This window comes from Pelophylax lessonae (assembly GCF_965119305.1).
Source record: "Pelophylax lessonae genome assembly, chromosome: 8".
Lineage (NCBI taxonomy): Eukaryota > Metazoa > Chordata > Amphibia > Anura > Ranidae > Pelophylax > Pelophylax lessonae.
The window spans coordinates 179906058-179919424 of record NC_138775.1 but is presented as its reverse complement, the minus strand read 5'-3'; the positions used below and the strand labels follow the sequence as shown (position 1 = coordinate 179919424).

Sequence of the window (13367 nt, the reverse complement as noted above, 5' to 3'; positions counted from 1 at the left end):
CATATTTAACAGTGCCAGCTCTCATGTATTGCATGCACAAATTTAGGTATAGATGTCGCCTGTGGCCTAGCACAGATTAAGGAAGAAGACACTTACGACCAGTAAGGTTTTTTTTGAAAAAATGATGGTGCAGGTTTCAACCAGAGGTTGTAGAGAACCGACCATGGAGACTACAGGAGATATAAAGGATAAACGCAAGAAAACTATTGCTAAGACAGCCCATATATTATTCCAGTGGGTTGAACTAAAAAAAAAAATATTCTGATTCCACCATCCACACATTCAAGTTGCATGGGGGAATCTCTCCTTCTGTGCTATTGTGTTCTGACAGGGGATCCAGCCAAATTTCCATCTATGTATGGGCAAGCTGGTGGTACACAAGTCGATCTATCAAGGGACTTATATACAACCAGCTTGTCAAATTTTCCCGAACGATCAGTGCAGCCAGCAATAGCCGGCAACACTGATTATTGTATTCTGATGGAGGAGAAGTCTCCCTGCTGTCAGGAATACAATACCACAGCAGGAAAGATTCCCCTATCCACAATGAATGTGTGAATGGGGGAATCGACTTGTTTTTTTTGTTCAACATGAAAAAATGAATAACATATGGCAAGCATTAGAGTGATCATCCTGAGTTTTATACAACAAAAGTAGCACATGAGATAAAAGGCTAATATGAAGTATTTATTTAATCAACAATCAAGAATAAACTTTTCACATATTTACAATAAAAGAAATTAAATTTTAAGATTAAAAGTATTGTGTGAACAAAATCTTAGATTGTTAATTTTCTAGAGATTTATAAGTAAGATTGAGTGTTTATGTAGTCTGATCTATATCTCTAAAATTGCTCCATCCCTGCTAATGTTAGCTCTAATATTGGGTTACATGCACTTTTTTCATTCTCTGTTTGGCTTCACTGTATGTCTCTTGCACCCTCCTTATTCACTCCGGTGCTATACTGACAAAAAGTAATATCTGATGTGTATGAATGTCTAAAGCAGGGTTTCTCAACCTAGGTTCCATGGAACCCTAGGGGTCCTCCAGAAGCTGTTAGGGGGTCCTTGAACAAAGAGCATTTTCTATTTCCCACCGACACCATTGATCTTTTTAACTATCTGTAAAGGGGTAATTTGTCTCAATAACCACAAGTGTAAGAAGCATTCTTCGCACTGACCATCACACAAATGTATCGTGAGTTGTAGATATTGTAATTTTTAACAGGGATTCCCTGAGACTGCAAAGTTATTTCAAGGGTTCCTGTTGGGCTAAGGTGGATTAAATGTCTTTCTGAAATAAAAGTGTGTTTTTTCTTTAATTTTCCTTAGCATGTATGTCTTCATATTATTTGCTTTTAAAAATGCATGTTCTATTGTAATAGTATAAGCCCTCCTGTTCCCGTTAATAAAATCCCTGTGCTACAACTCCCATCTAGTGCTGTAGATCGTGTCATTCATAGTATCCAGCATACACAACACATAGTGCAAAGAGAGAATTATTCTGGAACAGATATTCTGCATATGTATCTGAATTTGGACTCCACACACTTCTGCTGCAGCAATATATAGTGCCTTGTGATACTGGACCCATTGCAACAAAGCAGACAAGTTTGTACCGCTCATACCCAAGATCTCTTACTGCTGCCTTTACTAACTCAGCAAGCTGCATTGCTCTATGTTGGCTTGTGGTGGCATCATAAACACAGTCCTTCAGCTCTTCATCCAAGACAGACTTGATGACACGTACTGCTTCTTCTGCCGAAAAACATCGACTAGGCTGTGGGTGTAGATCAAGATCTGAATCATTAGGTCTGCTTTCCATGGCACTAGGGCGAGAATGGCTTCTTGCTTTTATGTTATCCTGAGAAATAGCTTTACGTCTTAGGCCTTGATCTTGAAACCGCTGGGAACAAAGAAGCATGGGTGTCTCTGAAATAGATCTCATTCCATCGCCTTCACACTTCTTCTGGCGCTGCTTTGGTTTTGGACAAATCCATCGTTTTATCTCAGTTTCATGGGTTGCCTCCATTTGTCACCTAAACATTAGAATTGCACATTACCAAGCATAAACATAGACATCAGTAACTATAAAGTGTATCTATAGCAAATTTTTTTATTTTAGATAGAATATGGAATTTTTAAAAAACTCTGGCATTTATTTTTTGCCGTCTGTGTCTCATCCTGGAATCACAACAGAAAGTAAATATCCTCTCTTAAGCTGGATACACACTATACAACTTTTGTTGTTAGATTTCCTTTAGATTTACCTTAAACTATGTAGTGTAAGGGCCTGCCTGATTGCTTACAAAGTGAAAGTGTTTAGATTTGACCTCATATTATATGGTTTTGGTAAATCTAAAGGAAGAAATCTAAAGACAATTGTATAGTGTGTATGGCCCATTAGACGGTTATCAATGGAACAGGTGACTATGTTTAAAGATTCTCCTCACTCTTGTTCTAAAAAAAAATGCTTCCAGTATACAGAAATAAAAAAAAGCAAGTCCAACTCCAACCAAAATATTCTTTAGGTTTAAATAGAGTAGTGAGGGGTTAGTGTCTCTTAGGTTTTAGGATTCTATCTGTGCTCCTATTCAAGAAAATTTTCTTTGCTTCCTGTACTATATGACACCTGTCACTTGGACAGAAATGTAGAAAAATCTACCCCACGGGAATGAAAACCTTATTGTCTAAGCCTTCCTCATGCTGCTAGAAAATACTTTTTTATTTTATTCTTATAGAGGAGATATCCACTCCCTTTTTGTTCTGTCTGACATCATTTTACAAGCAGGAAATGAGGGGAAATGTTAGCATGCTGTTTATACAAATATGGGTGCAACAACCATTCTCATATATTATACTTTGATTAGTAGTTCTGCCTCTAGGTGGCAATATTATGTGTAAAGTGCAACTTCTGACCATGGTGCTAGTACACTAGTCTCAACCTTGTGCTTATGTGCAGTGCATATATAAAGTCAATGGAAAAATGCTTGTTTTGTAAATTATTTTATTAGGAGGCTTTTAGGTCTGCTGTATTTGCATCGTAAAATGAGGCAAAACACAAAGAAGCTGTGAAAAACGTCCAACCGTATCTGAAGTGTAGTGTCATTAGGATATTTGAAGCTGAGGCTTCCAGAGGGTAGGGAGGACACTTTTTTATGCTCACAGTAGACATTATTGGAAAGCTTCCCAAAAGCATAACCAAGTACCAAGTATGACCTGGATATAATTGACAGGTGACAGAAAGGATATACTTAGAGAGTTCAGCACAAAGCCCAAGATAGATAGTCAAAGAGGCCCAGTATGAAACAGTAAATACTGACAAGCTGTTTGGACCACAAAGAATACAGAATAAAAGGAATACATTTTTTTCAGAATTATCATCAGTGACTGCTTGCAGGGACAATTCTGCAATAGGTTAAAATGTAAATTCATCCCAGATGGCCACCCTGGCTAACTCCAACAGAACCCAAATCTGCTCCCGTTCTTTTTTTTCCCACCAGTGAAATGCTGCTCTTTCTTGTGGAAGAACTGCTGTCTCAGTTAAATGAAGAAAAGTTAGAACAGGATATTTTTCCCAGTCCAATATGCCTTCATAGAAAACTGTTGGGCATGAGGAAGATGCGAGGAGGGTAATATGGAACTTTACAATGGGAAGTTGTAGAACAATAAAAATATTCAAAAATTGGTTTAGTTGGTCTAAAGATTGTATCCACATACTGTTATGGTGCCAGTAAAGTGTTCACAGTATGTTACAATAGCAAGTGTTGTACTTTTGCAGCAGATCCAACACTTGTACACTTGTAAGTTTATTCTACCTGATATAACTGAGCCTGACATTGCTACTTAGCTCTAGTTACATTATCCTTTGGACAGAATTAAAAATTCTGGTGGATATAATACAACATTTAAAAAAATCTGAAAAAGCATGAAATGTTCTAGCAAACAAACAACTTGGGTATACATTTATGCTACAAGTTAACAAATACATGTCTTGCGGAGATATAATTTTATGCATAATGTATTTTTGTACGTATTGTAAGCTTCAGCTGTGTATATGGATGCACCTCACAGTTAAAAAAATGTGAGTGCTCATGACTTGAAAACTTTGCAAACTGTATTCAAAAAAAGGTGATACTACTGATATGGGAGCAAAGATTTCCTAGTGGAAAATTAATAACGAACCTTGGCAATTTTTGGGATAGTGTGTAATTTCACATATGAGTAACCTATGGCTTGCTTTAGTTTGCAACCTCATTCCTTCCCTAACAGTGCCTTTGTGAAGCGTATAGACCTCTATACACGTCTGAAAGCCTGACCACAGAAATCTGTACATTGTTAACTACATTCCTATTGTATCCATTTATTAAGCCATTATAGCTATTCATGCCCAGTCCTATAAATTATGTAACAAAGCCATGGGAGAACTCCCAGTAAAGCAAGGCAGGGAAGGAGTTTTTACACCCAGTAGATGCAATTTTCACAAACTGTTCCAAACTTGCAATATAAATGTACTGTATTCTGTAATACCTGTTTGGATCATTACAATTTGTACAATCATTTTATGTTGCTCGAAAATGCTCAATATTGATTTTTCTTCAGCCAAATAGTACCTGTTTATTGTTGGTTGAGAAAAATTGAAACAGTCTTAAGCATTCCCAAATTTTAAATCATGGGTGATGACTATGAGCTCCTTCTGGCCTCCCGTAGCCAACATATCTCAGGAGGGAGGAGAATATAGTGTCTAGGGTGAGTCTACAGTGTGATACCCATACCCTATGTATCTACATTATCATTACTGCCTTATGTTCAGTAGATTTGCTCTTCTTGTATATGTCAAATTATTTGTATCCATGTTGTATTTTTTGTCTTGTATTTTAAAGATGTTATGTTAATAAATATCTCCAGTTTTTAAATTATGTGCTTATCATTTTGAACTACCTGGTACCTTTAAAGTCCCACTAGCCCTCCCCTCCTTTTCGCATCTTTATTTGCTTTTTCTTTCCCCTCTCCTTCTCCATTTTCCTTCTTTCTCTCCCCTTTTCCTTCTTCCCAAACCCCCCCCCCCTCCCTTTTTCTTTGTTTCCCGTCCCCTATCTCCCTTTTTTTCTTTCCTTATTTTGATTCTTATCTTCCTTTCCCTCTTCCTTTTTCTTTTTCCCCTCCCTTTTCTTTTCTTTTCACCTTTTCCCCCTTCCCCTTTTTCTTTCCATTTTCTTTTTCTCCTTTCCCTCTTTCTTACTTGTTTTTCTCCCTTCTCGTGTCTTCTTACCCCAGCACCTACCTGTACACCTCAGGTTCCAGCTGTGGGTTTCACCCTTTGGGATACCTTTCCCAGTACAGATTCTATACAGATTAGGGATGTGGTACCTTTTGTTTACAACCTTATAAAACAAACACACTTTTTCAATTAATTTTAGGTGGATAACACACCTGAGGGCGCCTTTCTTTTTTTGGCTATATGCCAAGTGTTTGTAAAATTGTATTACATTACAGTATTTTCTATATGAACATATTACTTGGATTATATGCTCAGCCTTTTATTGATATCCCAGAGAGACAGTAATTCTAGTTTTTGTTTTTGTTTCCCGGGGCACACACTCTGGTCCGGAGTAGTTGTGCTTTTTTCTCTCCAGCTTTGCATCCTTTGAGGTCGCTGGTGGTCGTTTGGTCCGAAATTGTGGGCACAGGCATGGACTTGTTAGGCACAGCATGGACCGGTTTCATGACAGGTATACAATCCACGTGTGAATCTCATACCAAAACAGAGGAAGACCTAAGGACCTATTTAAGCAAAATGTATAACCTATTAAAACGCAAATCACATCTTTACTGGCACATCGAGTATTTCCTCAAGTACATTGACGAGAATATCAGTCCCCAAGGGCTGAGGATACACACGCTCCCTACTTTGAGAGACCCATCTGAGACTTTCAAAAAAGAATGGGAGAGTATACTTAATACATGCAGTCAAGATTTGATGAAATCACTCGTGACCCAGTATAAGGTGGATATGATAGCGTTAGACAGTGAAATAGATCAAATGAATACCAAATATAAACAGGTCTTCGAGGCCCCAAATTTCGCTCCAGCTTGGACAGAGGTGAAGGCCAAACTAGAGATTATGAATAAAGAGATTATTCATAAAAAACAAGTTAAGTTCCAAAAAGACAAACAAGCCTTCAATGAAGGCTATGCCTACAAATGGAATCTCAAAACTCGCCCCCTATATACACACTGCACACGCACTACCAATCACGTTGATATCACGGATGATAATGTAGAATCTGATTCTAGTCTGGCTAGTTCCCTCTCGCACCAATCACGAGCACCACGAGCAGGTCCCCCTGCTTCCAACAAACGCACTAAGGCCCAGAAACGAGGACGAGGCAGTGCTGGCCCTTCACCCACTTTACCCTCGAGTCAAAATAAGAAAAAACCTGATACACTCGCTAATCTAAACACGTCCACGAGTCTACCAAATATAGCCCCTACACTACAGAAAGTACTAGCCAGAAACACCTCACTACCCTCTAACACTAGTGATTCCGCTTCCGCTATATCGGATGACGGTTTTTTAGAACTACCCAATCCCCAAACACCCAGGAACACCAAACAGGGCAACTTAAACATGTACGTGAAACCCAAAACAACCTAAACAATTCCAATACACACATTAATGCCTCTAACAAACTTAATATTATTAACTTAACCCCGTTTCACTTGACTCCTGTCCAGGAACAAGTGCTTGGCCTGGGTCTAGGCTTTTGCCCTTCCAGGGCTATCGATACTTCTGAAACCATAAAAGATTTACACTTATTTGCAAGGAATCTTACTTTTAAATTCATGTTTGACAAAGATAGGAAACAAAAAAACTTAGAAAAACAACTGGCCGAACAGACCAGGCACTTGACCATGGCTGAGAGTCGGGCCATCAAGGACCTGGTTTTGTTATATGAAGAGGGTAACACGGAAGTTGTGTCCATGATTGATTCATTGGATTCACCTGATGAAACCCTTCCTCCTCCCACTCCTCAAATCATTTCAAAAAAGGTTTTCAAACCGAAATCAGAGAAATTTCCTGATCTATCGAACAATGCTAACATCTGGACGTTCGTTCAACGAGTGTCCAGAGACTTAAAAAAGACTTCTTTGCCCCCCATCCCTAGAAATCTCACTAGAGATCAGGCCCTGGCTCTATTCTCACTTCAAAGCAATAAAAATATCCTTATAAAACAATCAGACAAGGGGGGTAACATAGTTGTTATGACTCCTCCCCAGTATGAAACTATGTGTCTAGAAGTCTTATGCAACCGGCAATGGTATTTGCCCATTGAGCCCGGTTGCATTGAGGATTTCATTTGTGAATACAGGTCCCTGTGTTTTGAGGCCCTTTCCCAGGGCCTCATAGACAGGGACACGTATAACTTTCTATTTACCAAATATCCCAAAACTCCGACCTTTTATACCTTGCCCAAGGTGCACAAGAGCCTGGTGCACCCACCTGGGAGACCCATCGTCTCTGGCAACGAGTCGCTCACTGAGCACGCCAGCAAATTTGTGGACTCATTCTTACTTCCTCATGTCCTTGCACTTCCGTCCTATATCAGGGACACCACCGACCTTCTCAAACACCTTGAGGAGATTCAGGTCCCTCCGGATGCCCTGCTTGTAGCAATTGATATTGAGGCGTTATACTCTAGTATCCCGCACGACCAGGGCATCCGGATGGCCGAATCTTTCCTCAAGGAACAGGATTATAATACCTGGCCCTTGATGGACTTTGTCCTCCGGTTATTAAGATTCATTCTCACGAGAAATTATTTTACCTTTTTGGAACAAACATACTTGCAGGTCCAGGGGGTAGCTATGGGCACTTGCTGCGCTCCCTCTTATGCGAATTTATATTTGGGTGCCTGGGAGAGGCTGGTCTTTTCGGACGAGAGAATGGAACAGTGGATGTCTCACATTTTAATTTGGTACAGGTTCATTGATGATCTGTTGATCATATGGACAGGTACAGTAGATGAACTCTCATTATTTTTGAAAGCCATTGACCATAACAATCTAAATCTTAAATTTACTTACACGTTTGACAGACACACGATTTCATTCCTTGATCTGAACATCAGCCTCTCCCCGGATGGCCTTATCGACACGGATCTTTACCGCAAACCCAGTGCAGGTAACACTATCCTAAGCGCAGCAAGTGCCCACCCCGCCCCCTTGATTGCAAGTATCCCTTATGCCCAGTATCTAAGGCTCCGTAGGAATTGTTCCATGGAGGCTAAGTTTTATGTCCAGGCTGGCCTGCTCCGTGAGCGACTCCTTGCCAGAGGATATTCCAAGACACTGCTCAGGAAGGCCTACAATAGAGCCATCACTTATTCGAGAGCCGACTTGTTATACAAAACTACCTCCAAAAAAGATGACAAAAGTGTCAGATTTATTACCACATACTCTGCTCACGATGATGTTCTGCGTAGGATTCTGAAGCGTCACTGGCCGATTCTTACTCAAGACTTTACTCTTCACAAATATCTAAGTGCCAGACCCAGTCTGGTGTTTAGACGATCAATGTCCCTTAGAGACTGTTTAACTAAAAGTCACTATACCAAAGAATCTACCAAGGTGGGTCTCCCAAAGGGTACATACCGTTGTGGTTCTTGTGACAAATGTCCTTGGATAAAGGTCGGTACGGGTATTCGTTTACCCGGTGGTAAGTGGTTTCAGTCGAGACATCATGCCGACTGCAACACTCAGGGGGTCATTTACCTCATGAGTTGTTGCTGTGGGGCATTCTATGTCGGCAAAACCATTCGGAAATTGAGCAAGCGGATAGGGGATCATATCTATCACTCTGAGGGAGGTACAATACAAACGAGCGTCACACGCCACATAGCTTTTTGCCACAAGTATGATAACTCCATGGTCTCGTTTTTTGCTTTGGAAGTGATTTCCCAGGATCCCCGAGGGGGAAACTGGGACAAACGGATTCTACAAAGGGAATCCTATTGGATCGAGTCCCTGGAGGCCACCATACCCCCTGGGATTAATGAGGTCCTGACTTACAAACCTTTCTTGGGCTAAAGTGGTCTTTTCCCCAACGCTCTATTCCTTCCTTTTTCTCTTTTTTTCATATACATTCTATATACATTTTTGATTGCTCTTGAACCCGGTCGATGCTAGTTGCTGAACGTCTATGTCCTCTATTTGCCCACGATTTATCTCTGGACCATTCACCCCCTGTGGCACCGCAGATGTGACTCTGGAGAATGGTGAGTCTGCTAATTACCCTCATTATTGAAAACTTTATACACTCATTTTTCGAGTTGATGTCTCTCTGGGATTCTATATCTCCAATCGCTGTAGTAGTCAATACTTAATATCATGATATGTTTTATTTTCTATGATGTCAAATTTCCCGTGTGCTGGAGGATTTCAGTTCTCCATAACATGGTATCCTTATATAGAAACTATGGGGAACTTATTGTTTCCTATAAGTTTCCTCTACAATAACCACTTACTGTTAGGATTATAACTCTATATCTTACATAAAAATTAATAGGTGTTTTTGTTATTATTTTATCCCTATTGTCTATTGTCATATTTGTTTACATGCATGCTATGATTCTTTTGGCGATCAAAGTACATTCTGGGCACTATCCATGTGTGTGGTCTTTCCTCCTGCCACTGGGTGGCGTGTTCTCCAGACGTCTCAGCGGATGTGTGGTCCTCTCACACACCGCTGGCCGGATGTTGTATATCCGTCCGGCGGTGTTGTGGCCGCTTTCTGGGCTGTCCTTTGCGGCCTGGTTTGAGCGACACTGCGCATGCGCCTCTTCGGATGCGCGCGCAGTTGAGGACCTGACCCGCCCACGTGACGCATGACGTCATGCGCGGCGTGGCGTCGGGTTGAGGGCCATAACAGGGGGAACAAGCGTCTCATTCAGTCATTCAGGAATTGGTGTATGCGGACATGGCGGTCCCACGCGGGTAAGATACTCAGGATCATATTGGCGTACCTGTTGTCTGATGATAGACGGGTTCTCCTTTCACTTTGTAATATATTGATTTTTCCATATGCTATCTAGATGTCTGGGATGGTTGGCCTCACCCCTCTGACTAAGCAATACAAATGCAACAGCTCACACTTGGGCTTTATTCATATCCCTAGTTACCTATCTTTACCAAGAAGGACTTTTCCTCCATCTTTGCAGGTATAGCCCCCCTTTCGCTTATTTTTTAACCATTCAACAGAGACATAATATACAGCATTTTGATCACAGATGCACTACTTGTTTGATTTCCATCTCTACAGATCATCACCCCGCTGGGTATCCTTCCAACTTGGCCGCCATGTTTGACACCTCCTGCCCTTAACCTGTTTTACTTTTGACTATACAAACGTGTCCATTTTAGACACTGAATAAGGTATATATGTTAGACCTACAAACAGGTTTTTCTTTTTTGCTTACTGGGCGGTGAAAGCTTTTTTAGCTTACCACACCTACATCTCTATCCCACCCCCTATGCCCCTCCACATCCGCGGGTGAGACGTCTTTTCTGGGGAGCTTTCTATCCAATTGGTTTGGTGGTGGATCTCTCTATGGTGATGGCCCTGAATGTTCCTTTGATGTTCCATATTAGCATGCACTTTCTGCTCTTGTTGTTAGACATATATGCACCTGAACTAACAATAATTGTTTGTTGTCACTGTATCATACAGGCACTGTACGTTGATATACTCTTATTCCCCTGAAGAAGCGGTGCATCATTGCCCGCGAAACATGTCGGGATTGGTTTAATGCTCATCATTGGACCTATGTATCTACATTATCATTACTGCCTTATGTTCAGTAGATTTGCTCTTCTTGTATATGTCAAATTATTTGTATCCATGTTGTATTTTTTGTCTTGTATTTTAAAGATGTTATGTTAATAAATATCTCCAGTTTTTAAATTATGTGCTTATCATTTTGAACTACCTGGTACCTTTAAAGTCCCACTAGCCCTCCCCTCCTTTTCGCATCTTTATTTGCTTTTTCTTTCCCCTCTCCTTCTCCATTTTCCTTCTTTCTCTCCCCTTTTCCTTCTTCCCAAACCCCCCCCCCCTCCCTTTTTCTTTGTTTCCCGTCCCCTATCTCCCTTTTTTTCTTTCCTTATTTTGATTCTTATCTTCCTTTCCCTCTTCCTTTTTCTTTTTCCCCTCCCTTTTCTTTTCTTTTCACCTTTTCCCCCTTCCCCTTTTTCTTTCCATTTTCTTTTTCTCCTTTCCCTCTTTCTTACTTGTTTTTCTCCCTTCTCGTGTCTTCTTACCCCAGCACCTACCTGTACACCTCAGGTTCCAGCTGTGGGTTTCACCCTTTGGGATACCTTTCCCAGTACAGATTCTATACAGATTAGGGATGTGGTACCTTTTGTTTACAACCTTATAAAACAAACACACTTTTTCAATGTACTGTATTCTGTAATACCTGTTTGGATCATTACAATTTGTACAATCATTTTATGTTGCTCGAAAATGCTCAATATTGATTTTTCTTCAGCCAAATAGTACCTGTTTATTGTTGGTTGAGAAAAATTGAAACAGTCTTAAGCATTCCCAAATTTTAAATCATGGGTGATGACTATGAGCTCCTTCTGGCCTCCCGTAGCCAACATATCTCAGGAGGGAGGAGAATATAGTGTCTAGGGTGAGTCTACAGTGTGATACCCATGCCCCCAAATACAGATGGCATCAAGGCTACTACGCAGACATGGACATGTCTGCTTGTGCCATCCAAACATGTACTGTTGATGTAAACTGGACCATGTATGGTATGATATCCAACAGAAACAACATGCAGTAAGATATCTGCCCATTCTGAAGGGACTTGTTCCTGCTCAGGACCTGCTCAGATGAATTGTGAACCGCGTAATGGGAGACTGGAAAAAGTGTAAATTTCCCTGTGTGATAACAAATATCTCAAACTACATCATCAGCCTCTAGGACATGAGAAACATACTGATAATTGTAAAAGATGTTCAATATCAGAGGTGGCAGATTTAAAAAGCTATTTTCAGTCGGCCTCATACTCAGCTGCTATGCGATGTCTATAGCAGTTGTCTTTCTGGCTTATTTAATTAGACTTCACAAAGCACAATTATGTCTAAAGTGCACTGATCTCATTACATTTCACCATATATTAGCTTTAGAGAAATCTCAATTATCATTCCTGATTGGTTGCCACTGGTTACTGCTTTTTGCCCTGTGACTTTTTAGATAAACTCATATTCTATTATCAGCATCCACTTACTTGTTGGTTCTTGCAGCTCCGCTCCCCTCAGCTTCTGCAGATCTGTCTGCTCTTATTTCAGGCTTCAGCTCAGAAGTAAATAAACCTGCTCACTGCCAGAGTTGCATGTTATTGCAGCACTATGATGTTGCCATGAGACCCTGAGTCCTTGCTCCCCTGCTGTCACCCATGATGCTCTTTAATGTGCTTTTTACTGTTATTCCTCACCCAAACTGACACTATCATTCTAGCATGCATATAACATTCAACAATGATGTCCCTTATCACACAGATCCAGGTCTGTAGATTAGATGCAGTGTCACATTTTCTATGCCTTTTTCTCTTTTCTCTAAAGGCACCCCTCTCCTTGGCAATACAATAAAATACTACCAATTGGTGGCTAGGAAGCAACCAAGGTCTCTTTTTACAAGACACATTCCTAAAGTATAATTAAACCCTCACTAGAAAAAAAAAAGTGTCACTTGAGGATGCTTAGAGTGTTTGTTTTTTTAAAGATCATGGCACTTTGGAAATTAATGGTAGCAATGATACAATTTTGTCCAAGATTTTTAGAATATTTACTGAAGCATTGAGCAGCAAAATTAAAAAGTGTGCCTTTTAACTGCTGGAGAACAGCTAGGTCCACTTTTGATTTCAATTCCTAAAGGACAACTTCAACTTTAATAAAGCCCCCTACCCAGCTTCGCAAATGCAACCAGTCTTGGTTTATAACTTCAGCCCTGAAAGGTGAAATTGTCCTTTGCACTAACTGAGGGCCACAAAGAAGCAAAAGGAAAAAAAAAATCAATTTGCTAGCTCTAAATACAGCTAAAAATCAACCTGCTAGATAAAAAATGTAAGTAAAACAGTAAGTAATAGGCAATATTTCATATTTAGGTTCCAGCAATAGTTAGAAGCAGTTAGGAGCTTTCAGCTTTTTTTTTTTTTTCTGCTGGCAAATCTCTCCTAAAACGTTTAAAAAACAAAAAAATTTAAAAAAAAAAAAAAAAAAAAAAAATATTTTTCTTTTGCTATTAGAAGTTGAAGCTTTGAAAAAGCTTCTAGAGTAAAATATTATGCATGGATACAT

General features: G+C 40.1%; 1 protein-coding gene across 1 annotated transcript; it reads right to left on the bottom strand.

Moving 5' to 3' along the window:
- Positions 1–859: 859 nt before the first annotated feature.
- On the bottom strand, positions 860–12367 carry LOC309562444 (dynein light chain Tctex-type 5-A-like). Its single transcript, XM_082266672.1, has 2 exons — positions 12299–12367; positions 860–2038 (listed from the first exon to the last, which is right to left on the bottom strand). The coding sequence occupies exon 2, from the start codon at positions 2029–2031 to the stop codon at positions 1453–1455; it is 579 nt and encodes a 192-aa protein (XP_082122798.1). The 5' UTR covers positions 2032–2038; positions 12299–12367; the 3' UTR covers positions 860–1452.
- Between the last annotated feature and the right edge of the window lie 1000 nt (positions 12368–13367).

Excerpts from the sequence above, each read along its gene's own strand:
- LOC309562444 (XM_082266672.1), bottom strand. The coding sequence starts at position 2,031 with ATGGAGGCAACCCATGAAACTGAGATAAAACGATGGATTTGTCCAAAA.